Raw genomic sequence first — 27,364 nt, 5'->3', positions numbered from 1 at the left:
ATCTTAACTTGACTAGATTTAGTTTTTTGCAGTGCCGGCCTCGGATAACAAATACATTCACAAATTAATCTTGTAAAAACCCAGAAGGTGAAAGAACGATTGTATTTCATAATCAAAATCATACTTTTTGTGCAAAATTCATTTTATTTTTAATTATTTTTTACCTTTAGCTTTTATTTGACAAAATGACAATTCAGAGACAAAATGAAGACATTGTACAAAAGAAAGAAAAGATCTGCATTTACATTTAAATGAAATGAATTGTATTATATTCATTTTCTGTATCATCATAATTGACAAGAAAACAGAACAAGAACTATTCACTTTTTACAAACATGTTTTCATCGACACAAAGTTGAAACAACAACATTTGAAATCGCCGTACACAGTTCAAAATGGTGCTTTACACATTTGTACATTCAGTCGGCTTCATAATTTGGATTTAGCTGGTTCTGAAAGGTAATCAAACAACATTTTATCAACACAATCAGTGATGACGAGACCCTAAAAAGTCTCACACACCAAGGACAACAAGGGAACACAATGTCGAAGCGCAGTCTCCTGTAGAAAGTGACTACACACAAAGCCATAGACAAAGAGTGCTGGTATTATGAAGAACTGTGAGAATCAATGGAGCTGGAATAGTTCAGTCAAGGCAAAGCATCCCTCCATAAAAGATCTGAAGAACAATGGCTACACAAATCGTTTTACCGTTTGAAATGCAGCTTGAAATGTCTTCTTTACATTTGTTGAAACAGAGCAGGAATTATCTATCTGTCCATATTTGTGTCTAAATTTAAAGGTGTATTGCTAAATGTTTCGGATGGAGGATCTTGCAGATGTTATTGCTTTGCCAGGAATGTACCACAGTGTGACATTAAACGCATCCAACTAGCATTTATTTGTTTATTCATTACGGGTGTTTCTATCAGAGGTGGGACCGAGTCGTTGTTTTGCAAGTCTCAAGTCAGTCTCAAGTCTTTGACCTCAAGTCCGAGTCAAGTCCCAGGTCAAACGCAGGCAAGTCTAAGTCGAGTCTCGAGTCACTGGCCCATAAGATCCAGTCAAGTCCGAGTCGTCTGCTTTGAGCTTCAAGTCATTTCAAGTCTTTAAACCAAAATACCACATATACTGTAGCTTAGATTTTTGCACTTTATATGAATTTTAAACTAAATTGTGCTCAGAAAATCAAGGTATATTTATATATGAATATTTATATAAGAGTTGTAGAAATGCAAATTTTTCCTTGATAAGATCTTAGTGTGAATCATTATGGCCAGAATATTAAGAATTAAGATTTAAAAGTGCTTAGTAACAGTTATTGTATCAGGTAGTCTGCACTAAAATAGAAGGATCATGTTCTTTGTAGTTCTTTGTTTTACTGTATTGTCCTGTATGTCACTGTACATTACTGTACTGTACTGTGTTGTTCTGTATATTACTGTAGTACATTTGATGACACCGTATCACAGTACTTCAGTTACATCCAAAGTACCAAACAGAATCAGGAGGGACATGTTCCAGTTTGTTCCCGTAAAATTAAGCACCGCATTAATCAACTGTAAAGAAAAAAGTATTTTCTAAAAACATATTATTTTAGGAGAAGCATCAAGTCTTCTCAAGTCACAGGCCTCAAGTCTGAGTCAAGTCCCAAGTCTTACTCCATTTTATCAAGTCAAGTCTCAAGTCCTAAAAATAGTGCCTCAAGTCTGACTTGAGTCTTAGTCACGACTTGCAAGTCCCCATCTCTGGTTTCTGTTGCTCAAAAATACAATAATAACTTCTGCGACTCTCCACAGATCTGAACTGTAATGTAGTGTAGTGCTGTAACCTGCTTGTCTCCCTCATGAAAGACAGTTTTAATCTAAACTGTGAAACGTTCTAGACAAAGCAATAACATTTCCATGGAGACATCAGGTGTTGGACCCTCTACTAGAAATGTTACACAGTGCACCTTTAACAAGTGATTTATGTATCTCATTTCCTTTATGTTTTAGAAAGAATTGTGCTTTTAGTTGAACAATATGTTGTTTAAATGTTTGCCTGGCCAGCCAGACCTTTACTCTTCAGCAAATCAGAGTTGTGAAAATGTCCTTATTCAGTCAAAAATCATTGTACTAACTCATCGTGGTGGAACATAAAGAAGTAAAATGAATAAAGTACTATACTTAAGTCAATATTTTAGATACCTATACTTTACTTGAGCACATTTTAAAGTGAAAACTACACTACTACTTAACTACATTACTTCCTTTGCTTTGCTTGATTGTTTTGCTTCATTCAGGCTTCGTTTAACTAATCCTGATCATGAGGGTTTCCTTCACTGAACACTCACAGAAATCACTCTGCTGCAGTGTTGTTATTACGTAATAGATCGGGAAGCCTTGAGTGCCATTTTTACTTACAAAATAAAATGTTAGTAATAGCATTATATTCATGTTGCTAAATGGCTGCTCAAAGGCTTTTAAATTTTTTTTCATGGCTCTAAAGCAAATCGAATTATTAGGAAATTCAGCGTGTTTTCCTGACACATTATCTGAAGTTTCTATTAAATAAAGACGTTACAAAAAGCACGATTAAAAAGTCGAAATGATGCATGATATGTTCATTTCAAAGGTCCAATATTACACAAAATTCACTCTTTACTCAACAAAAACAGACCTGGAGTTGTGTTTTTGTTGTTTCATTCGCACATTTGAGTAATCCTGCTTTATTAATCTACAAATTAACACCTTTACCTTTAGTGCGATTGGCAATTCCAGGCATGAAATTATCCAAATGATTCTAATGAAGGTGTATGGAGTTTAAAAACACAGTGGAGCGCTTTCTGTATTACCACACGTTGGAGTATTTTCTGTTGGGGAGAAGAACTCAGCCTAAATATTGCAGGATTCGTGTGTGAAACATGTGTGAATGAAACAAAACACAACTCCAGGTCTGTTTTTGATGAGGAAACATTATAAAAAAGCATAATATGAATCCTTAAAGCATAATTTACCCAGTGTGCTCGTAGCAAAGCTGTGCAGCCATGGGGCATATCGACCACAGAACAGGAAGTGGTGAGCAATTAGCAAACCTGACCCAGGTCGACCCGTAAAATGAACAACGTCTGCCACTGTGCTTGTTATGTGATGCCGCTTTGTGAAATAGCGTCTACATTACACTGGAACCTGATAGAAATGAAAGAAGGTGAGGATGTAAAGGTAGACATGAGAAAGCTGTTTATAATTAATTGAGGCTTGATTAATTTAATCTACTTTCATTCTGAGCTGTCTCCAGGAAATAGATCTATTCTAAACAGCAGCATCTTTCATTGACTGGCCAAGTTATTCTTATATATATATTATTATTTATATGTATTATCCCAGACAGTATACACAGCAAAAAGTGGAGTGGTAAAATTAACTCTCACAGAATCTATCTTAACATTTTCTCAGGGTTTATATGAGTCCAATCTCTTCTAGAGTTCATTTAACATTTTTGGAAATATTAATTAGGTAACACTGGACCAAAGCTGTTGTTTAACCCCAAAATTAAGAGTTATATTAACGTTTTGAGAGTAAACAAATAACACTGTGTAGGGTTATTCTGATTTAGCCAAACATCACACAGATGAGTTTTATTTTTACGCTTTATTTTAGTAAATTTAAGATGAAATTGTGCATTCTCTCGCAGGAGTTTGAAGTGGTGGGTGGGAGGAGCCAAATTAACACTAAGGGAAGTTGAAATAGCACAAAGAGAAGTTAAATTAACACTAGGGGAAGCTGAATTAACAGAGAAGTTGAATTTACACTAAGAGAAGTTGAATTAACACTAAGGGAAGTTGAATTAACACTAAGAGAAGTTGAATTAACACTAAGGGAAGTTGAATTAACACTAGAGGAAGTTGAATTAATGTCAACCATATCAACTCTGGCAAATAACCCCAACTCAAACCCCCATTTAACTTTCAAATAGTTAAAATAACACTTTTTATGTTAAAAACAATTCTATATTAAGTAGTAGCAGTAGTATTTTACCCTGAAATTTTATCCCTCTAATTTTTGCTATGTATAAAAACGGACATTGCTCACACGCTAGCCAAATCCAAATAGGAAGTGAGCATGGGGGCGCTTCCTGCTCCATCGACTCTGGCTCCAGTTGACTTCACATTGAAAAACTTGTCGTCCCTCTCTCTGTAACTGCTGCTGTGAGCTTCATCATTTTGGTTTTAAAATATTCGTATTCACTCACTTTATATGATCCTGGTGTTTTTATTTTGCTATTTCCTATTCCTAATCTGGACCTGACTCCAAATCCGCTCCTATAACCACAGCCTCGATGAGCTTCATTTGACTGGAGCCGAACGCTTAGTCCACGTTTTTATACAGTCTATGGTATTTATAGCTTTTTTTTTTTATTTCAATACACAGTAGATCGTCTTATGCTATACAAATAAAGGGACAGAGCCGGACGGGGTAAAGGTTTAGGTCCATGTTGTGTTCAAGTTCATAAAGTTTGTAAAATTTCACTGTGTTATGTCGACTGCTACCAGACTTCGTGCGTATCTGGCCGAGCGAAGTTTCAGTTCGTGGTAGCACTGTACAAAACTGTGGTAGATAAAAGTTATGGGCAACGCCAGCAGGACAATCCCGCTAACGACGCAAAACCCGCCCAGCACCCGTCCTGCGACCGTGACCGGGTACACGTCGCCGTACCCGACCGTCGTCATGGAGATGATCACCCACCACGCCGCTGCCGGGATGCTGGCGTAATCGTTGTTGGGCGACTCCGTGTCCAAGCCGTGCTCGAGCAACTGGGCTAGAGCGCTGTATATCGCCATGGCAACGAACACGAAAACCATGAGCATGACCATTTCCCTGTAGCACCGGCGCAGCGTCAGCCCGAGAGTCTGCAGACCCAGGAAGTGCCGCGCCAGCTTCATGAGCCAGAAAACCCGCATCATTCGTAAAACTCGTAAGATGATCCCCGCCACTCCGAGTCCGGCTCCAGGCATCCCCGCTCCGGCCAGCGCCATGGTAACGTAGTAAGGGGTAATAGCGATGACGTCAATGATGTTTAAAGGACGGCGAAGGAAATCCCATTTGTTCCGGGCGACCAGAAACCGCACAATGCACTCGGCGGTGAACCAGCCAATGCAAACGGCCTCCACGATCCTAAAGAGAAGGAAAGAGAGAGAAGAGAGGGATGAGTCAGGAGGGATGTGGACAGGAAGTGGCTGCAGATATAGAGAGCAATTATGTAAATATTAAGGGTAAAACCAGCATAGGGACCGAGGGAATGTAAATTATTTGTGGTACTAAGGACACGCAAGATATAAGCTGTCTAAACAATGATTCAAAGCTGCTCTATGCAACTTTTCTGGTGGAGAGTCCGCTGTCTTCCATTTGTCTGATTACAGGTTTTTATTGTTTAAAAATACCTTGGAAAACATGTATTCTAACTGTAAGTGGGGTCACGTCTCCACAGATCTTACCTGTAACTTACCAGTTTGATGCCACATATGGCTCTTTGACTGACTCTGACCGGCCTGTTTAAGCTAATTTGGAATTACAAAATAAACATATTTTATCATTTTACCTCATGCATGGACTAAAACTGCATTGCTTTTATTTTAGAGGTGTTTTTTTTTTTTTTATGACATTTTTTGTAAGGCAAGCTCATTTTTTCATTGCTTAGTCATAACATAAACTCGTACCAGTCTTATTAGCTCATCAAAACAATGATATTTACAGCTTTTTATGAAGAAATACAGTTAATATCATGCAGAATTAAGTTAAGATTTTGGCCTGGACAGGTTGAATTAACACTAAGAAAAAGTTGAATAAACACTAAGAGAAGTTGAATGAGCACTAGTGGAAGTTAAATGAGCATTAGTGGAAGTTGAATTAACGTCAATCTGGCAAATAACCCCAGCTCGAACTCCAATTTAACTTTCAAATAGTTAAAATAACACTTTTTATGTTAAAAACAACTCTTTATGAAAAAATACAATTAATATCAAGCAGAATTAAGTTAAGATTTTGGCCTGGTCCTCCACAATATTTTTTGTTTCTCATGTGGCTCCATGGAAAAAAATATTTGCCCACTCCTGCATTAGAGATGAACAAATTTAATGCACATGACGGACCCTCTCACCAGAAAAGTTATATAGTACATCTTTAAAAGTTAGATTTCTGGTGGATATTTTGATATTGCCTGAAATAATCCATAATGAACTGGCATTAAACATTTCTTTTCTACATTTTTTCAGTAACTCTCATAGGAAGTGCCTGAATAATGCAATGTTAAGTCAGTGGTCGTCTTGAAATGTAACTGTATGTAAATGAGGTATTATTTATATTAGAAACAGACAATAGAAACAGCAGTAAATGACAGAATCGATACTGAGCAGTGACATCACGCTCGGGGGGGTTCTACATGTAAGTGTATTGGCGGAAAGTTCACCAGTTACCATGAAGAAGCAATGCACACATTAGCAAACGCAGCAAAATATGTGTTTTAGATCATAATGAAACTCCAGAAAAAAGAAAATTATACAATTTTCAACTTTTTGGAGCTTTCTACAAGGTCATAATGTTGTCCTCTCATCAAAAACCTGCCTGAAGTGGTTTTAAATGTCATCCAAAAACAAAAGTGAAACTAATTTAAAAATGTATTACATGGTTTTTGGCATGTTCAAAATGATAAAAGGCAACATGATGAACTCACTACATTATGTGTAAACAATTAATACCCCATAGAAGTGTAATACTCCCTCTTAAAGATGTACTCATCCAGCAGCTTGAGAACCAGTGAAGAAAAGTGAAGGAAAATACGTAATTACGCTGCACTAAGGCGGTGTATGAGAAGGCAATCAGAGTGAATGATGGAGATATGAAGACATTAAGGCTGTGTGAACCACAAGCCCAGGGAAACGTCCATCAGACCAATTAGACCAAATCACATCAGCAGAGAGTGCACCGTGAAGCCATAGACGAGGGGTAATAACAGGATCATATCAGGAGCCATGTGTGAATGCGCCAGAAGACACAGAGGTAAAAGCATGGGTTGTTATGGAGTTTGTTTTATAATATTTTATAATGGGGGATTGTGGAGCTAGCCAGACTGGCGCCACCTAGTGTCTCTGCTCAATTTCATTTCTCTCCAGTGACTAGGAATCTGATACACTAGACGGTTTGTAAGAACCCCGGAAGTCGTAGACCGCACACCAGCCAATCAGTGAAGAGCTGAACCAACCCAAGTTGTGATATCAGACTGCATACACTATCCTCCTTTGGACTTCCTTTGTCAAACACAAACTTTGCATTTTTATTGCACCTTTAATTTGCAAACTCATCTTGCAGAAAAGACAACGATCGTTGACAGACATGTTCACTCTCTGCTTTGTTTGTTGTTGTGCTGGCAATTACTTGGACACCACTGAGCGTTCCAGTGCATTACATACATCATGACCAAATAGCAGCAATTAGTTAAATAAAAGCGAGTTGAGCGAACAAATCCTAATGCTGCGAGGTCAGACGGTTTCCACGAAGTGAAACTGGATGATGAATCAGGCTAGTGTGGAGCTACAGTAGAGAGGAATACTTGTTTATCTTGTTGTTGTTGTTTTTTTTATATTGATACTTTGCAGCTGATACCATCAACATTTCCTGGAGGTGTGAGACCACGGCTCTGTTACTAGAAGCTCCGTTACTCATGTTAGACTTTAATCTGAGCTTTGATTTAACACAATCTCACCAGAAAAAGATCATTTAGATTGGACAGGTGAGATCATTTTTGCTAGTAAACAAGTCTCACACAAAACATTACAGTCACAGGTGAACTCGCACAGTTTTTCAGTTATACACTCTCATCTTTTTGTTGAAAAAACTCCCAAACAGGACCACGAATGCTCGTATTGATCACAGGCTCCTGAAAATGTGTTAAATCAATTTTGTATTTTTCATTTTTCAGTATTTTTTGTCTGTCTTGTGCATTGTGTCACCACGGTACCTGCTGAACATTCCACCAACAGAGATACAAGTACAACACCTGAGGCATGATCTCACTGCAAAGTATCAAAAGGACTCAGGAATAGGGGTGGGGGCAATATTACTTTGCTCATTGTTTAGAATTTAGTTTTAGAATTTTTCTTAGGCTACGTTTATATGATGATGGTCTGAAGAGAAGATGCAAAAGTGGCGTTGTGTCTTCACTTATTATTCTGCGTTTAGACGAGCGTTTTCAGGAGGAAATCTGCATGCATACGATGGTGCAAAAGTCTGTGGAATTCGATTGGGTATGCATTCCAGGATTCTGTGTACTGTATGTATGTAAACGCGTATGCTACCTTCAGATTTTTGTGTTTTTGAGCCCCAAAAATGCTGTCACCGTCTAAATGAAAGGCACTTCAGATAAAATATATTGTCGCTTTTACCCCCAAGCGTTCTCATGTAAACAGGCCCTTATTAAAACAAATAATGATAAGTTCCATGGACAATACAGCCCTACAAAGACAAAAGAGCTTAACTGGCCCGAGCGGGAAACTGAGAAAATTTGACTTCAAAGTATAATAGGCAGGGCTCCCAAAATTTAACAGCTAGTTGCTATAATGAAGAAATATTTGTATGAAATAAATACTGAGCTCAAAATGGACCTTTGACCCTTATTTGTCAGTTCCTGTACTCTGCCTTTGTATCATGAGCCAAAAATAAGGAGTTGTGCAAAGACAAAATTGCTTGATTTTCCCCAGACTTCCATCTATTATAAGAAAAACACCAAGGTCGAGTCATCACGGAGTTTGTTTGAAATGATACGGAAGAGCTTTGGATTTCCCGTTTTGTGCTGATCAGGATTGTGCTTCGACACTTACGCGGTTAAACAGTTTGACAGACGAGTGACTTTGGAGTATAATATGTACAGTATGAATAAATACACAAAATGATTTAATAAATTAAGAGCCTGTGCCAAGATCGCAACAAAAAGAACGAGGCGAGAGGTTGGATTTAAAAAGGAAATATATTTATGAACTAAATCAAAAACAAAACATACACAGTTTCTGACTTTTGTCTTCGCACAACTCCTTATTTTTGGCTCATGATACAAAGACAGAGTACAGGAACTGACAAATAATATTACCATACAACATTTTTTACAATATTTATTCACATGATAAAGGAGCTCTCAAATACAAACAAAATGACATGAACTCATTTTTGACCAAACATGACGTTATGGAGTTCTGCCTTTGTAGGACAGAAGATTTTTACCTTTTTTTTTTACCATGGGGAAAACCTGTGAAGACTAGAATGTTCCACAGTATGGCATTAAACATGTAAAGCCCCAAGCTGATGATTCGACAAATGGAAACAATTTAATCACAAATTCAATTAAGCAAACAGCCCTGTCCGTGCATGAAATATGCTGTGGTATTATGAGTCGAGTGGAGGGGTCTGATATTCACTTGGGGCCATAACATATGCTATAACTGACCTGTATAATTAGCTCTACTTAATTACTAGTTTGGCCTGATAGCAATTAGCAGAGTCAAGCAAAACACACAATGGTTAATTGTCTCCCACGAGAACATGCTAATGGCCAGTCATTTTATCTAAAATTAGTGTGTACTGTGTGTAATATAAAAGCGCTTCAAGAGGGGGTATTATGCAAACTTGATTATTTTAGCTTTCTTGTATTTGATTTTTAAATAAAAGGTAACATTATGATCTAAATATGTTTTGTGTTAGCAGTTAATACCACATAGAAGTAAAAAAAAAATAATAAATAAGTATTTGTCCCTGTCTGTAATAGGTTACTACAACAACACCAACAAAACTATAAACTACTACTTCTTCTTTACTACTATTACTACTACTACTGCTACTTCAAAAAAAAAAAAACATTTTAGCTTACATTTTCTTTTCAGTCTTTTTTTCTTATCTTCATTTCACCAGCTTGAATTCTATGTCATCTTAGAGTGATAATAAAAGTAGAAATTGGACTAAACCAGGACTTAATGAGGGGGTATTATGCAAAACTGATTTTTTGGTGCTTTGTATCATGTTATAACGTTCCCTCATCATCATCATCGAAAACATGCCTGAAGCGGTTTCAGATATCATGCATGTTTGAGTAGTTTAGTGATCTCTCCTGGGCCCTATTGGAACTCTCTTTGTGGTGAGCTGTACCCAGTAAAAGGCGCACAAGACTACATCACCCATGATTCCGTACGGTAAATTTTCATAAATATATAAAAGCATGAAATAAAAAAAAGACTATAGCTTCACTCTAGTTTCATTAGTGATTGCGCTGCTATGAGTGGACAGCAAAGGGAGGAGGGAGTGTCAAATATGAAATTAAAACTTATGAAACATATTAATAGGTTGCTTTCGGTGAATATAGCAAAACAGTAAAAAGTAAGAAAGAACTAGGTCTAAACCAGGTCCAAACCAAATTACATTTAGTCCGACTGGCGCCACCTAGTGTCTCCGCTCAATTTCATTTCTCTCTAGCGACTAGGTCAGGAATCGGAATACACTAGACGGTTTGCAAGAACCTCGGAAGTTCTGCGAAGAGCTGTGAAGCCATGACGTCAAACTCAAGCGTCTGTCTGGGTCCCTTTTGTGGTGCAGCACAACAGTAAACAAAGCGGTCGAGATGGATGAAGACGAAAACAGACTTTCTTTGTTGGCAATGACTCCTGAGATTGAGGATTTTCACTCTCTGCTTTGTTTGCTGTTGTGTCGACAATTACTTGGACAGCACTGAGCGTTGCATTACATACATCACGACCAAAGCAGCGATTGGTTAAATTAAAAAAGTACCCACCTATCATCGAGCAAATTAATTCTAATGCTGCAAGCTCAGATGGTTTCCACAAAGTAAAACCGGCTGACGAATCAGGCTAAATTAAAGTTAGTGTTAGGATAAATAACTAGGCGTCGCTGTTTTGTATAACCAATTCTATAGTTCATTATTGTACCGAGGTCATTTGAAGATGAGGGCTCTAATCCCAGCTGTGAGACTCACAGACATATGTCAAAACAAATGCATGATATTCCAATCTATCTAATAGCAAACTAAAGAGGACAAGAACTATTGATAGGGACGATGTCAGGACTTGTTAGCCAGATAACTCCCCGGATGGAGTCTAATTGGACTGTGCAACGTGGCGAGAGATCTAGTTGGCCTAAACCATGGCAGCCTCTCATTATAGTTTGTGTATAAAAGTCACTGTACAGGCGTAAACATGGAGTGTCTGCATGGAAATGTCGGTATAGAATCCTTGTACAAATACAGCTTTCTAATATTGGAATAAGTAAATGATCTGAACTTTTTTTCAGTTTCAAGTGTATTTTTTATCTAAGCAGAAACTAACAAACGCGAGAGGAAAAGGTTGTTTTCTTCAATATTAGGTCTAAAGAAGGACAAATTATCATCATACTAGAACAAATAACTAGAGATCATCCAATATGTTTTTTTTCATGGCCAATACCGATACTCTTAGACTAATATGAAGGGCAAATTTGGGTTATTTTTGCCAAATTATGTAGTATTCATTTATGACAAATTCACCTTCAGTGGCTTTTTAACACAAACTTTCAACAGGGCATAGTCACATTTTGATTAGTTATCTATTTGCAATAAAGTTTTGTGTTTGTCCAAAATAAAACGTCAGCCTGCGTTGGAGATTTAAGGTCAATTATTAGTGATAAGATTTGGTAAAAAGTGGAAATATCGGCCACCAGCTACATTCTCTGTTATCTAATTGCATGTTTTTGTAGTCAACCAATAAATCCACTTAACCAAATTAGAAACACTGTCTCATCTCAGTGTCTTGGCAGTTTCCTCTGACACCTGTAGCTCTCATTTTTGACCGCCCTCTCCAGTTCCCCATTGGGCTGTAGCTTTGGCAAATGGCTCGTACTGAAGTCTGGACAGGCCACTATAGAGGCAGACTTTCTGGCAGGCGTTCTGGCAGAAGCAGGGGCAGGAGCAGGAGCAGACGGGACTCGCAGAGAGAGGAAAAGGATGGAGGGTTTGCAGATTGTGTCATCCGGTCTCAGATTTATGGGCTTATTGAGTGATTCACCCACTGGCTTCAACGTAACACGGGCTCATGTGTAATATCATGTAGCTTTGTTGTTGTACTACTGGAGGAAGTTTGGTTTATTTTAAAGGTACTCTGTAACTTTTCTGAAATGTTAGTGCTATGTCTGGAATGTTTCACAATACGGCATTAAGCGTGTCCATCTTGCAGTTAGTAAATTACAGGTGTTTTTAACTAATCAGCCTGTTTCACTAAGTGGAAACTGTCTGACCTCGCAGTATTAGGATCCGTTCGCTCGACGGTAGGCAGGTACTTTTTTAATTTAACCAATCGCTGATTTGGATATGTGATGCACCAAATCCCGTAGGAAGAAGAACAATAACATCTTTCCCTTGATAAAATTCACCAAACATTCTCTTTATTCCGGCTTTAAATCTTTGATCTCGGGAATCGTTGCCAACACAGAATGTCTGTCTTCGTCTACATCCATCTCGACCGCTTTGTTTACTGTTGTGTTGTACCACAAAAGGGACCCAGACAGACGCTTGAGTTTGACGTCATGGCTTCACAGCTCTTCGCTGATTGGCCAGTGCAAGGTCTACAACTTCCTGGGTTCTTGCAACCCGTCTAGTGTATTCTGATTCCTGACCAAGTCGCTGGAGAGAAATGAACTTAAGTGGCACCAGCTTGACAAAGTTTTAACTACTAAATAATGCATTAACTTTGTGTGGGGTCGCCTCTCCACAGATCTTGCCTGTATATGTAAGATGAGTTTAAAATGTCATACTGTGGAAAACTCAAGGTAAAGCAATAACATCTCCATGGAGACAAGCAGGTGAAGTTATATAGTATAGTGCACCTTTAACGGAACAGTTTGGAATTTTGGACATAGGACCTCATTTCCTAGTGATCAGAGTGTTGGAGACGTGTGGAGACACTTTTTAAAATATTCCATCCAGTCCTTGTATTTGCAGAGGTCGCTGGTGCTAGACTAGTGCATGTCAATGGTCACAGTTATCCTGACACTAAAAACAGTCTTACCCACTCCACAAAACACCTGAAACAAATCTGTTATTACGCCAGACTGTCGATGTAAATGTCTGTGTTGATAGAATAATTTTAGAAGTAAAATCAACCTTATATTTGAAGGATTTATGTCTGAGCAGCAGCAGTGAGTTGTACTTCCTGATAGAAAGTTTGGCAGCGGCGGACTGATATATGAGAAAATAGTCCCTCAATATGCAACGATTCATGCGATGCAAGGTTAGTTTTACTTCTAAAATTATTCTATCAACACAGACATTTACATCGACAGTCTGGTGTAATAATAGATTTACTTCGGGTGTTTTGTGGAGTGGGTAAGACTGTTTTTAGTGACAGGATAACTATGACCATTAACATGCACTAGTCTAGCACCAATGACCTCTGCAAATACAAAGAATGGATGGAATATTTAAAACAGTGTCTCCACACGTCTCCAACACTCTGACTCACTAGGAAATGAGGTCCTATGTCCAAAATTTAAAATAAACTGAGGCCTGTGATTTAGTTAGAAATGTGTAAAATATACAGATATGAGTCATACAGTGTGTGTTAGAATGTGACTTAAAAAGGTTTCTCAATATTGAAAAAAACTGAAAAGAAAAATATCTGAGGCACGTCTTGTGTTAGCTATGTGGATGTATTATAAAACACCAACATGTTTCGACTCCCAGAAGGCTTCCTCTGAACAAATATCTCAATATTGTCCTTGTGGAATGTTCGCCATCTCCTTGTGTCCATGGAGATGGTAATACTTTGTCTGGAATGTTCCACTGTGTAGCATTAAATCTTTCTTTCAAGCAAGTGAGCTCCACCAGGTCAAGACACAGATCAAATTTATGGAAAGGCGACCATGCTCACAATGAGAATACATATTGTTCAAAACACAAAACTGTAACAAAACTAATGTAAGGAGTTCTAATGCCATACTGTGAAACATTACAGGCAAAGCAATGGGGACAGACAGGACTTCAGGTACATTGTGCAACTAATTAACGCTCATGCTTGCAGCTATTGTGTTTGCTTAAATTGAACTGCTTGCTTTCTCTTTGTTTATTATATTTCTTATTAGAATGTCAAACAGCAGTGTTCTGAAGACTGGATAATACATGACCTGAAACCTGGAATAAATGAATAAAATAACAGACAAGTGATGAATGGACACATATATAGAGAGAGATGTTTGGCCCTCACAGCCCTAGAGTGGAACCATTCTCCCATTCACACTCAAGTGCTCAGTCATTACTACACAAATGCACATACACAACACAGACACTACTGTAGGCAGAGAGGGTGAAGTGTCTTGCCCAAGGACACAACAACAATATCCACTTAGAATATCCGCTCCCTTGACACAGTGAAAAATGCGTTTCTCTCAAGCCATTCTCTCACAACTAACTTCATGTCCTCTTCAGTACATCCGTAAATCTCCTCTTTGTTCTTCCTCTAGGCCTCCAGCTCAACATCAGCATCCTTGTAGACATATATTTGCGATACATCCTCTGCACCATATACTCACTGTCCCTCCTCTGTAGTCCAATGAGATTCATTTGGTCTTCCGATATTCTATGTTATTAGTTTCTTTTATTGTGTTATTTCATACCTGACAGTTTCGACTGCTCACTAGCGTCTTCCTCAGAGTGGTCACGTGATGTTGCTGTGGTGTGTCGGTCAGCTGATTTAAACAGGTTTTGGCGCTGCCTTCCTACTGGTGGAGGCAGGATGACAGCGCCATCTGCAGTCCGACTTCCTCAGGACTGTATCCCAGGTGTGTGAGAGTAAAAAAGCCCCCTCGTCCCGGTTTACAGTCCTGTGGGCACGTTTCCGTATTTCGATTGCTTCTTTAATCCAGCGGCGATGTTTGTTTTCCTCTGTCCCAATGATGTTTGCTCCATCCCAATCCATAACGTGGTTCTCTCTTTTACAATGGTCAGAAATGGCCGATTTGAGTTGTTCCTGTTCTGCTTTGTGTTTTGTTGCTCGTGTGCAGGCCTTCGCTGTTTCCTTCTCACATTCTGTTCTATGTTGCTTTTTTCGTGTACTGAACGCCCTCCCCGTTTCCCCGATGTATGTTTTATTGCAGGACATGCAGGGTATTTCATATATTACATTACATTTATGCATATTCCTCCTCTGTACCTTATACTCACTGTCCCTCCTCTGTACCTTATGTTCACTCTTCCTTCTCTGTACCATATGTTCACTGTCCCTCCTCTGTACCATATGTTCAGGACGGGCAATCTGTGCATTCTGGAATAGTCCAGAATGGCCGTCCAGTCTACTGACCGTCAGCCGTACTAGCAGCAGAGGGTGCTAATAGAATAATTTGCCCATTTATTAAGCATAAATTGCATATGCCTAAAAGATGACAAAGATGGTTTCTTTTTAAAGACAATATAGTAAAGTGTATTTACCTTGTTGACATGTTCCGGTTGTTAGCTGTAAACCATCTTCAGAACTGACACTGGTGTTAGTGGGCGACCGGGCGATGGGAGGCGTGGTCAGTCTGAGTGACCTGCCAAGTCAGTCAGTCTGACCACGCCTACAGGAAGTAACAACAGCTGATGTACACGCATAAACTGTATAAAAGAAGTGGACTAAGCGAGTGTGACGTCACCCACAGCGTTCAGCGCCGCTCAAATGAGGCTTGTGATGCTAAAGGTTACAAGAGCGAATCTGGAGCCTGGAATCTGGAAAATAATTTTTCTGACAGACAAAAAAGCAAAAAAAAAAGTTCAGGATCATGTACAGGATTAATACGAACATTTTAAGACCAAAATGACGAGACTCACTGCAGCAGTTACAAAGAGAGGGGTGATAAGATCCTAATGTAAGTCAATTGGAGCCAGATTCAGAAGGAGCCGGAAGAGCCTCTTGGCGAACTTCCTATTTGGTACGCGGCGGCTAATGCATTAGTTACGTCCACTCATATGTACGGTCTATAAGTACACGTCACCACCAACACTGGAGACAGTTCTGAAGATGGTTTACAGCAGCAGCCCAAACATGTCAACAAGGTAAATACACTTTACTGCATTGTCTTTAAAAAGAACTCAAACAGAAAACGTAAGGAGAAAGATGGGGGTGGAAGTCACTTTGAAATGAAGTGATTTAGGTGTTTTTGTTAATAAACAATCAAAAGTAGTTCATCTTTGTGTGTTTTCTTCCATTTTTCATTATAGATTTATTGAAATTGTGGTAGGCCTATTTGTTGGGGAAAAATCCAGGGCTGTTATTTGGCCCCTGTCTGTCCCTGGTTACTCCTCTGTACCATATATTCACTCTTCCTCCTCTGTACCTCATATCCCCTCTCCCTTGAACTGGCCCAATGAGTCAGCAAACACCTACTAATAAAAAGCCTAATATAAAATCACCATTGCTTCACCCACTTTGAAAACCAGCAGGAGTTATAGAGGTGAATGCTGAAACCCCTTATCTCCTGGTGAGGTGTCAGAAATGATCCAAGTTTAAAATATAGTGGAGCGCTGGAGGTGGGATGATGACATTTTTAGGTCTACCTTACTCAGAAACACATGTCAAGATGGATATTTAGAGCCCTTACACTGGGAAAAATCAACTATTCAGGACTTAAGAGCTATAGACAGTAAAAAAATAAAGTAAAAAGTAGCATTATGTATTACTAAGGTTATAATATTTTAGCTTTAGAGGTTTTATTTGGTGCATTTCAGAAAACTGGTAAATGCCCTGGAATGTTGCTCAAACTGGTAATTCCCACTTGTGAATTTGCTGGAAAATTGTTTACCTGTGTGTTTTTATTTTGTTTTGTTGTGTTTTTTTTATGTTTTTGTCTCCTTCTTGGTCAGGATGGTGTATTTTTATCTTTAGTTGTGTTTTTAATGTATATTATGACTGTTTGCATTATTGCTCATTCTATAAAATTGCTGTATTGGTGTCTGTCTAGTACGAAGCAGGTTGGTTTATCACAGACAATGAATAAAAAAAAAGAAAAAAAAGAAAATTGTGGTGTATGTGAGTGGTAAACATTGCATAAATGATTGATTTGTTACATACAACACTATTCTGTTATTTAACATGTTACAGACACAACCTCTAAACTCCGCCCACATCATCATTTAAATAGAGCCTCTAAACTGGGCAGGACCTGGAGGACTAATGGTGCGTTCGATTATCCATCTGTCTCGGAGGTCTGAGAACGTTGCCTAATGACACGCACTGACACGCCCCTTTTCCTCGGACGGTGAACTTGCCGCTCGGAAGAACTCAGAGGAGACCGAGCGAGGATTCCGAGACTGAATCCAAGATGGCTAGACTGAAAGCAGCACACAACTGTTTTGAACCAGAAACTTGTACATTTGCTCGCCCGATTCATCAGCAATTTTCACTTGGAAACTGTTTGACCTCACAGCATTAGGATTCGTTCACTCGATGGTAGGCGGGTACTTTTTTATTTAACCAGTTGCTGCTATTTGGTTGTCACGTATGTAATGCATTCAGTCCCATAGGAAGAAGGGCAATAACGTCTTTCCCCTTGATAAAATTCACTAAACATTCTCTTTGTTCCGACTTTAAATCCTCAATTTTGGGAATCGTTGCCAAAACAGAATGTCTGTCTTCGGCTACGTCCATCTCGACCGCTTTGTTTACTGTTGTGCTGTGCCACAAAAGGGACCCAGACAGATGTTTGAGTTTGACGTCATGGCTTCACATCACTTCTCTGATTGGCCGGTGCGCGGTCTACAACTTCCGGTGTTCTTGCAAACCGTCTAGTGTATTCTGATTCCTGACCTAGTCGCTGGAGAGAAATGAAATGGAGCAGAGGCAGTAGGTGGCACCAGCCTGGCTACACATTTACATGGTCTGCACTAAAATTGCCCAAAATGACTATGAACTGTAGACAGTGCTATTAGAGCACAGTGTACACTATTAAGTCTTTCCACTTTAAAGGGCTTTTGATACCCTGTTTTCTGATCTCAATTATAATGTTGTTTCCTCATCAAAAACATACCTGGAGTTGTATTTTCTTTCATTCACACAAACCCCGCATATTTAGGCTGAGTTTGTCTCTCAAACAGAAAACGCTATGTTCCACCTTGAGATGTCATGTGGTAATACAGGAAGTGCTCCGCTGTGTTTTTAAACTCCATCCATCTTCACTAGAATCATTTGGATGATTTCAGTCTTGGATTTGCCGATCTCTACTGAACAAAAGATAAAAGGTAGCTCATAACTTGAAAACTACCACTTCATGACATCACAAGGTAGAAGAGAACATTTTCAGCATGGGAGATGTCATCAGACTAATAAAGAATTACTGAAACATGTGTGAATGAAACAAAACACAACAATGGGTATGTTTTTGAGGAGGAAACAGTATTATAAAATGACAAAAAGCTCAAAGGAGTAAATTTTTGAGTAATATAGGCCCTTTAATATATATATACATTCTTTCAGCAATCGTCAGTTTGTTTACATACAGTTTAATTCAGCTTTACTCTGTTTTCATGTTTAACAATCGCACATCTTTGTTAGTTAATCCATCATCTGACTTTGTGGCTGTTTTTATTTTATCTCTAAAGCAAAACATTGAATGCTTGTGATTAAAAGCTACATTTAGTCTCATTACCTAACCACTGTGGCTGCTCCAAATACTCCATAACCTGACCTTATAAAGACAAATGCTTCCTCTCTATCTTTATTTAGCAGCCGATACACCAAAAACTGAAAATGGTCCAATTTCAAACCTTAAATCACGGCTTTGTGCTCGAGTTGAGCTTCTGTTTGGTTTCCATTAGCCTGTCTTCCTGTTTCACTGTAAATGTTGGATCGTGAAATCGAGTTTATGGCAGGCTGTTTGTCTTTGTTGTGTACACAGTCAGGTGAACTGATAGACGTACACTATATGAGTGGTTCTCAAACACTACGGCGGGTAAAACTGGTAGCCGGGAGTTTGTGGATTTTATTTCACGTTATAGATTGCGTTCACATGGGAGAAAAACATTGTAAAATCGAGCTGGAGGGCAGTTAACAATTCAGTGATAGTGTTTGTAATATAACTGTAAAAAAAAACAACTATTTGGCATGATCTGTAGTTTAAAGACCTGTTATTTTTTTATCTATGTTATAATTTTTTACCATTTTTTCCTGATCACAAACATACCTGAAGTTGTATTTTGCTTCATTCATGCCTTTATTAACTCACCAACCCTTTAAAACACTCATTTAAATATAAAGCTCCTTCTGATTGGAACAATCTTCCCTCATCGATTCGAGCTTTAACTTCTGTCCTTTCATTTAAAAATGCTCTGGTTCAATATTTACAGAACTCGTGTAATTGTTTTTGATTATTTTGTTGTTCATCTTGTTTTCTGTGATTATCTTTGAACTCTGTTTTATTTTTATGTATTTATTATTCATGTATTATTAATGCATTAATCATGTATTATTCATGTATTATTGTTATTATTATTATTATTGTTATTAATACTAATAATAATAATAATTTGTTTTTTATTTTATTTATTTTTCTTTCTTTTAAATTTGTTATATTATGTGTCAAACAGTCAAGCGTGTCATTGTATTTATGAGGACCCCCTCAAAAACGAGATGGCGAGACATGTCAAGGGGCTTATCCTCCAAACAAATAAATTCAAAATTTATGTTTAGGCTGAGTTCTTCGCTCAAACTGAAAACACTCTGGTCCACCTTGTGATGTCATATGGTAATACAGGAAGTGCTCCACTGTGTTTTTAGACTCCTTACACCTTCACGAGAATCATTTGGATAATTTCATAGGTGATCTCTACTAAACAAAAGGTAAACAATAGCTGCCCTGGAAAAAAACAATATCTAGGTAAGTTAAAATGACTTCAATTAAAAACATTTTACTTTATTTGAGCAGATTCAGCTTGACAAGTAAAATTATCTACCAATGGAATAAGTGTGCTTTTCTTAATTCAAGCAACATTAGATTTAGTTTCTTATTTTAAGCGCAAAAAGTTGTTTTTCTTATTTTAAGTGCAGCAAGACGTGTTTTCATATTTGAAGTACAAAACGTCATGTTCCACTGGCAGATAATTTTACTTGTCAAGTGAAATTTACTCAAATCACGATCAAACTTTCTTAATTCAAGTCATCTTAACTTGACTAGATTTTAGTTTTGACAGTGTGTTAGCTTGAAAATCACCACTTCATGACATCTCGAGTTGGAACAGAGCATTTTGAGCTTTGGAGATGTAGACAGACTAATAATAAATTGTTACTTCGACATGTGTGAATGACAGCACAAGGTGGAACAGCGTGTTTTCTGTTTGAGAGAAGAACTCAGTCTAAAAATGCAGGATTTGTGTGTTAAACATGTGTGAATGAAACAAAACACAACTCATGTTTTAAAGAGAAAGCAACATTATCACACAGATCAGAAAACAGCACAATACAGGCACTTAAAAAAACTACAGTGTCTCAATCTTTACTTATGCTGGTGATGTTGCTTGCTGGCATATACTGAGCTATTTTGGGTTAAGTACAAACTGATTTCAGTCGTATAGGATTTGGCAACCCAAAGCTCGGAGCTCGTTCAGCTTTCTGATTAGAATAAATCTACATTGCAATTGGTATAAGTAAAACGTAAAGGGCCCATGTTACACCATTTTCTGATCTATGTTATAATGTTTTTTCTTCATCAAAAACAGACCTGGAGTTGTGTTTAGTTTCATTCACACGTACAGGAAGTGCTCCACTGCATTTTAAAAATCCAGGCACCTTCACTAGAATAACTTGGCAAATTTCAGTGCTGATATTGCCAATCTCTACTGAACAAAATGTAAAAGGATCTGCATTTTGAGCTTTGGAGATGTAGACAGATGAATAATAATAATAAAGGATTACTAAAACATGTGTGAATTAAACAAAACACAACTTCAGGTCTGTTTTTGAGGAGGTAACAGGATTATAAACCTCACAAGAGTCAATTTTGTGTAATGTATATATGCTATTAACATTTAGTTCTGTTTTAGTATATAATGTTGATCTAATTTAGCAGCACACTCAAACATTTGTTGTGAAGAGCCCCAAAGTACGGAAGCCAAGAGGGGTCACAACAAACGCAAACGCCGCAACAAAATGAAAAAAGCCACAACAAACCAAAAAAAAACACAACAAACCAAAAAAAGCCACAGTGGAAATGATCGCGAGACTCTATTTTAATGCAAACGCCGCAACAAATACAAACACAAATGCCGTGAAACGAAAAATTATAAAACAATAAATTACTTTTACTTATATTTCCAACTTCTCCGTTCCTTTACTTTTTACGTTGTAGTTCTTCTTCTTCACTTGCCGCTTGATCGGACCTTCAGAAAATAGAGTCCCGCGGTCACTTCCGTTGTGGCTTTTTACTGTGTTGTGGCTTTTTAATGTGTTGTGGATTTTTACTGTGTTGTGGCTTTTTAATGTGTTGTGGCATTTGCGTTTGTGTTGTGGTGTTTGTATTTGCTGCGGCGTTTCCATTAAAATCGAGTCCCGCGGTCATTTCCGTTGTGGCTTTTTTTGGTTTGTTGTGGCTTTTTGTTGTGTTGTCGCATTTGTATTTGTTGCGGCGTTTGCGTTTGTTGTGACCCCTCTCGGCTTCCGTACCAAAGCACTCAAAAAAACCTTTAATAATCAAGGGTGCACTTATGTTAATCGTATGGATTTGTTATTGATTATTGATTGTTAATTCACTTAGGACAAGGATGAATGATGTTGGCTGCTTTTAAATCGGATTAGGTGAACCCCCCTGCTGATGCAATGTACACATAGGCTCCAATGTTAATATGTGTACAGCTGGAAGAGTAACAATATACTCTTACAACATTGCGTATTTGTTAATGGTTTTCTATCTGTGTTGAACTCTGCTTAAAGAACCCATTTTACTCTGTTTTCTGATCTGTGTTATAATGTTGTTTCCTCATCATGAACATAACTAGAGTTGTCAGATGAAGAAAAGAGGTAGAGCTCTTCACTGGGTCATAAAAAAGTTAAAAGAAAATAGCAGTACAGGTGCTTTACGAGGGTTAAACTAGTAATCTTAACAGAAGAATACCCTTACTGAAAAATGTAAAAGTAGGCATGGTACAAACCCGAGGCACTCCGACTGAATATATTAAAAGTTTTTTATTACATGTAGAGACGCCAACGCTTTTCGTTCAGCAAGATGGTGTTTGTCAGGGCGTAATAGTTCTGGAGTTGTGCTTTTGTTTCATTCTCACATGTTTCACACATAAACCCTGCATATTTAGGATGAGTTCTGCTCTTAAATCGAAAACACTCTGTTCCACCTTGTGATGTCGTGTGGTAATACAGGAAGAGCTTCACTGTGTTTTTTAAACTCCGTACACTTTCACTAGAACTGCCTAGTGTCCAAACGTCTTTCAACATGGCCCACTTATTAAAACACATATGAAGTTTAGGTCCGACTGAGGGCCAGTGGGTGGTAGACTGGTGCCTAATACAGTGAAAAATTTGAAATATGTGTATTTATAACACGCTAGAATGAGTCACTCGACCTTTATTCATGCTTTAATCATCCACTATTTTTAGGACTTGAGGCTTGACTTGAAAACATAGACTAAGACTTGGAACTCGACTTGGACGTGAAGATCAATGACTTGAGACTCGGACTTTAGGCCTGTGACTTGAGAAGACTTGAGAAACACTTTTAAATCTGAATTCTTTCAATTCTGACCATAATGATTCATACTAAGATCTTGTCAAGACATTTAAAAAGGAAAAATGTACTAAATTCATTTCTACAACTCTTATATAAATACTCATATATAAATATACTATGACTTTCAAAGTACAATTTATCTTAAAATTCATATAAATTGCAAAAATCTAAGCTATATTTGGTACTTTGACTTAAAGACTTGAAGCTCAAACCAGATGACTTGGACTTGACTTTTATGGGCCAGTGACTCGAGACTTGACTTGGACTTGCCTGTATTTGACTTGGGACTTGACTCGGGCTTAAGGTCAAAGCCTTGACACTTACTTGAGACTTGCAAAACAGCGACTCTGGTAAAAAGTTCTGCTGACAGTAACATGCACCTGGAAGCCTGAGGGCCAAGATACACTGGTTTGGATGCCATAGTTTTGGACATGAATCATTTGGATTTGCCTGATCATTTCACTGAACAAAAGGTAACCTGAAAACTACCACTTCATGACATCACAAAGTGGAACAAAGCATTTTAAGATTTGGAAAATGCAAACAGACTAATAATAAAGTGTGAGAATGAACCAAAACACAACTCCAGGTTATGAGGTAAAACAAATCATGGGTTAAAGCTCACAAGAGTCAATTTTGTGATCTAACAGAAATAATCAGTGACAAAAAAGAGGAAGAAATACATACATGCACACATCGTAAGACACAAACAGTCCTTATAAAAATAGATGTAATTGTCCCCAGAGAGAAATGTAGAAATGCAGACAGATCAGACTGAGGAATCCATCTCTCAACTCTTTTACTTTTGTAACTACAGTCTCCAGTGCGTTTCTCCATATCATTTATTTTGTTTTTATATTTAATAATAGCAAAAACTGCACCAGCCAAGTTAAGGGTGCGTTCACACTTGCACACAGACCACAGCAAAAGGAGGACTCACGCTGAGACTAAACCAGGGCTTAATCATGACCAGAACAGGACCAAACCAGGACTGGACCAGGACTATACCAAGGCTAAACCAGGACTAAACCAGGGCTAGAACAGGACTAGGATTAAACTAGACCAGGGCTAAACCATGAATAGGCCAAGACTAAACCAGGACTAGACAAAGACTAAACCAAGACAAAACCAGGACCAGCACAAGAGTAGACTAAATCAGGACTAAAACAAGAGTAGACCAGGACTAAGCCAGGATTAAACCAAGACTAGACCAAAGATAAACTAGGACCATTCCAGGACTAAACCAGGACTAGAACAAGAGTAGACCAGGACTAAACCAGGACTAAAATAAACTAAACCAAGATTAAACTAGGAACGTTCCAGGGCTAAACCAAGACTAGACCAAGGCTTGACCAGGACCATCCAGGACTAAACCAGGACTAGTATAAGACTAAACCAAGACTAAACCAGGACTAAAACAAGAGTAGACCAGGACTAATCCAGGACTAAAATAAGACTAGTCAAACATGAAACCAAAACCATTCCAGGGCTAAACCAGTACTAGACCAGGACTGAACCAGGAGTAAAACAAAACTAGACCAAGACTAAATGAGGACTATTACAAACCATTACAAACTAAACCATTTCAAGAACAGGACGAAACTAGGACTGGACCAGGATTACACCATGACCATTCCAGGGCTAAACCAGGACTAGTATAAGAGTAAACCAAGACTAAACCAAGACTACACCAAGACTAAACCAAGACTAAACCAAGACTAAACCAGGACTAAAACAAGAGTAGACCAGGACTAAAACAAGAGAAGACAAGGAGTAAAACTAGACTAAACCAAGACTGAAACAAGACTAAAACAAGAGTAGACCAGGACTAATCCAGGACTAAAACAAGCCTTGTCAAAGATGAAACCAAAACCATTCCAGGACCAAACCAGGAGCAGAACAGGACCAAACCAAGTCCACACCGGGATTAATGTTCTCAAAACGTATGAACACATGCACCCTTCAACTCGGTATAAATCAAAACATGCACAACCAACATTTTTCAATCCTATGGGAGAAAGAAAAAGAACATTCCAAATGGACACTGGCATTCCCACAAACACATGCATAATTGAACACACGGGCAGACAGAGCTCACTGATTTGTGTTCCTGTCATTCAGCTCTGGTCATGGGAGTAATCTGACTTCATGTTTTTTCTCTTATATTCACTCACAGTACCACAGTGTCGAAAAGCCGCCTTCAGGCCACAAACGCTGAAGCCATTAATAAAGACGATGAAAATAAGAATGGCACACACATAATTAGTTTTGGTCATTTTGGTTTGATTATTTGTGTAATGTATCACTGATGAGTAAATGGGTTTGAGACTGTGATTTGATTTAATTGGGTTAATTGGGATTTTGAATTAGGCACGGCATTTTGTGGTTGAATAAATCATTAATTTTAACACCAAATCTAAACCAAGACTAAAACAAAACTAGACCAAGAGTAAACCAGGACCTTTCCATGACTAAATCAAGACTAAATTAAGACTAAACCAGGATTAAAACAAGAGGAAACCAAGACTAAACCAGGACCATTTCAGGGACTAAACCAAGACTAAACCAAGTCTAAACCAGGACCATTTCACGGACTAAACCAAGACTAAATCAAGACTAAACCAAGACTAAACCAGGATTAAAACAAGAGGAAACCAAGACTAAACCAGGACCATTCCAGGGCTAAACCAAGACTAGACCCGGACCATTCCAGAACTAAACCATGACAAGAACAGGACCAAACCAGGACTGGACCAGGACTACACCATGACCAAACCAGGGCTAGACAAAGATTAAACCAGGACTAAAACAAGAGTAGGTAGACCAGGACTAAACAAGGACTAGACCAAGGCTAAACCAGGACCATTCCAGGACTAGAACAAGACTAAACCAGGACTAAACTAGGACTAAACCAAGACTAAATAATTAATTTTAACACCAAATGTCAATTCAAATAGTTTGAAATACTCATACTACAAACAATTTACAGAATCGTTCACATTTTTTGGAAGTAAAATGTAAAATTGTAAGTTTTTGAACATGAAAGCTTCTCTCTCATCCATCACCATAAGACATTTGGGGAAATGCTGTTCCCTTTTGTATTAACAGAGACGGTCTTTATACCCAGTGATATGAACGAGTGGAAATGAATAGCACAATTTCTAAGCCTTTTCTAAAGCCTACTAACTTGGTGTTGACATAACAGTTGCCATAACAATGACCTGATGGTGGATTTGGTGTAAACGGAAGGAACACACTGTAATAATGATGAACAACGCACGCGTAATGTTAGCACAACATGTAAGCCTACGTAGATGTATTAAATTTCACAGTAGATTCAGCTTTTAGTCTGGCTGTTTCAAAATTTTATGGCAAATTACTTTCTACAAAATCTTCTAAAACCTATTGAAAGATTAGTAACTTGGTAGAGACGATGGAGCACAAACTGAGTCTTTTACGCACAATACATTCCTACCTGTGTTCCTCCACGGTGTTCCTCTTCGCCGTGTCCCAGTCCGGTAAAGTGCTGGCACAAAGCATAACCATAGAAAGAATGACAAAAATCACAGAGATAGTCGCTAAAAGCTGCGCCGCGACAGACGAGTTGGGCTCCTCAAATGTTTTTCGCATCTTTTCCATCCATCTGGCGCGGCCGGTGAGCTCTGCCTCCCCCGGACTCTGTGGCTCTTCTTCGTCCGCGGACAAAGTGTCCAGTCCGATCTCTGACATGCGGTCATCCAGGCGCTTCTGGCAGCACGAGTCCAGATGCGCGCTCTCCAAACCCCAGTAGAGCATCTCGGAGTAAAAGGAGAGCTCACAGACCCCGGGCACGAAGCGGAGTTTACCGGAGCGCACGTACAGCATGATGAACACGAAAGCCTGCGCGTGACGGTCAAAGAAAAACTCATTTCGGTCCCGGTCGTAGTCATCACAGAGCTCGAGGACTTCTTTCTCGGTGACGCACGCGTGCAAACGGCTCACGCGCCTCAGAGGGAAATCCCTAATCACTTCGCGGGTGAAGGCGTAACGGGTTCCCCCCACGTTCAGTACGCACACGCTCTTCCCGAACTTCATCATTCAACCTGTGGCTCAGCAAGACTCTTCCCTCGCGCGTGAAGCCATCCTTGGTTTTGGTTCAGTATCTGGTCCAGTTTTGAGGTCTTAATCCGGGTTTGAGGCTTGTGTTTCGGGGTGTGGTTCGTCGCTTCAAACGGGACCGTCCACGCGCTGCTCTCTGCCGCTGATGTGAACTCCTCTTCTGCCTCTGAAGTCTGAGGAGGCTCCCTCTGAACACAGGGCGAGCCCGGCCCCTCGCTGATGTCACACACGCGCACACAACACACTCACGCACGCGGATGCAGGGAGGCGCTGATGGAGAGAGATGCGCTTTTTACGCACGGCTGGCACAGCGCTACCAAAGTGAGAGATGGCCGTGCCACGATGGAAATCCGTGGAACCACAGATGTTTATTGGATAGTAATAGTCTCAATTAGACATTAGGGATCCCAATATTGTGATTTATCTTACATTAGAAAACAATTCAATTATTTACAAGGCCTGGTTATTTGGAAATGCCTCTCTCTGGAGGAGGAAAGTATCTTTTG

The 27,364-nt window shown here is 38.8% G+C and overlaps 1 protein-coding gene across 1 annotated transcript; it reads right to left on the bottom strand.

Annotated features, from left to right (window-relative positions):
• Positions 1-118: 118 nt before the first annotated feature.
• On the bottom strand, positions 119-27,016 carry kcng3 (potassium voltage-gated channel, subfamily G, member 3). Its single transcript, XM_020940700.2, has 2 exons — positions 26,236-27,016; positions 119-5,156 (listed from the first exon to the last, which is right to left on the bottom strand). The coding sequence occupies exons 1-2, from the start codon at positions 26,835-26,837 to the stop codon at positions 4,508-4,510; spliced, it is 1,251 nt and encodes a 416-aa protein (XP_020796359.2). The 5' UTR covers positions 26,838-27,016; the 3' UTR covers positions 119-4,507.
• Between the last annotated feature and the right edge of the window lie 348 nt (positions 27,017-27,364).

This window comes from Boleophthalmus pectinirostris, unplaced genomic scaffold, assembly GCF_026225935.1.
Source record: "Boleophthalmus pectinirostris isolate CB_2022bp ecotype Guang Dong unplaced genomic scaffold, ASM2622593v1 HiC_scaffold_14, whole genome shotgun sequence".
Taxonomy (NCBI): Eukaryota; Metazoa; Chordata; class Actinopteri; order Gobiiformes; family Gobiidae; genus Boleophthalmus; species Boleophthalmus pectinirostris.
This window is presented reverse-complemented; position numbering and strand designations above follow the sequence as displayed.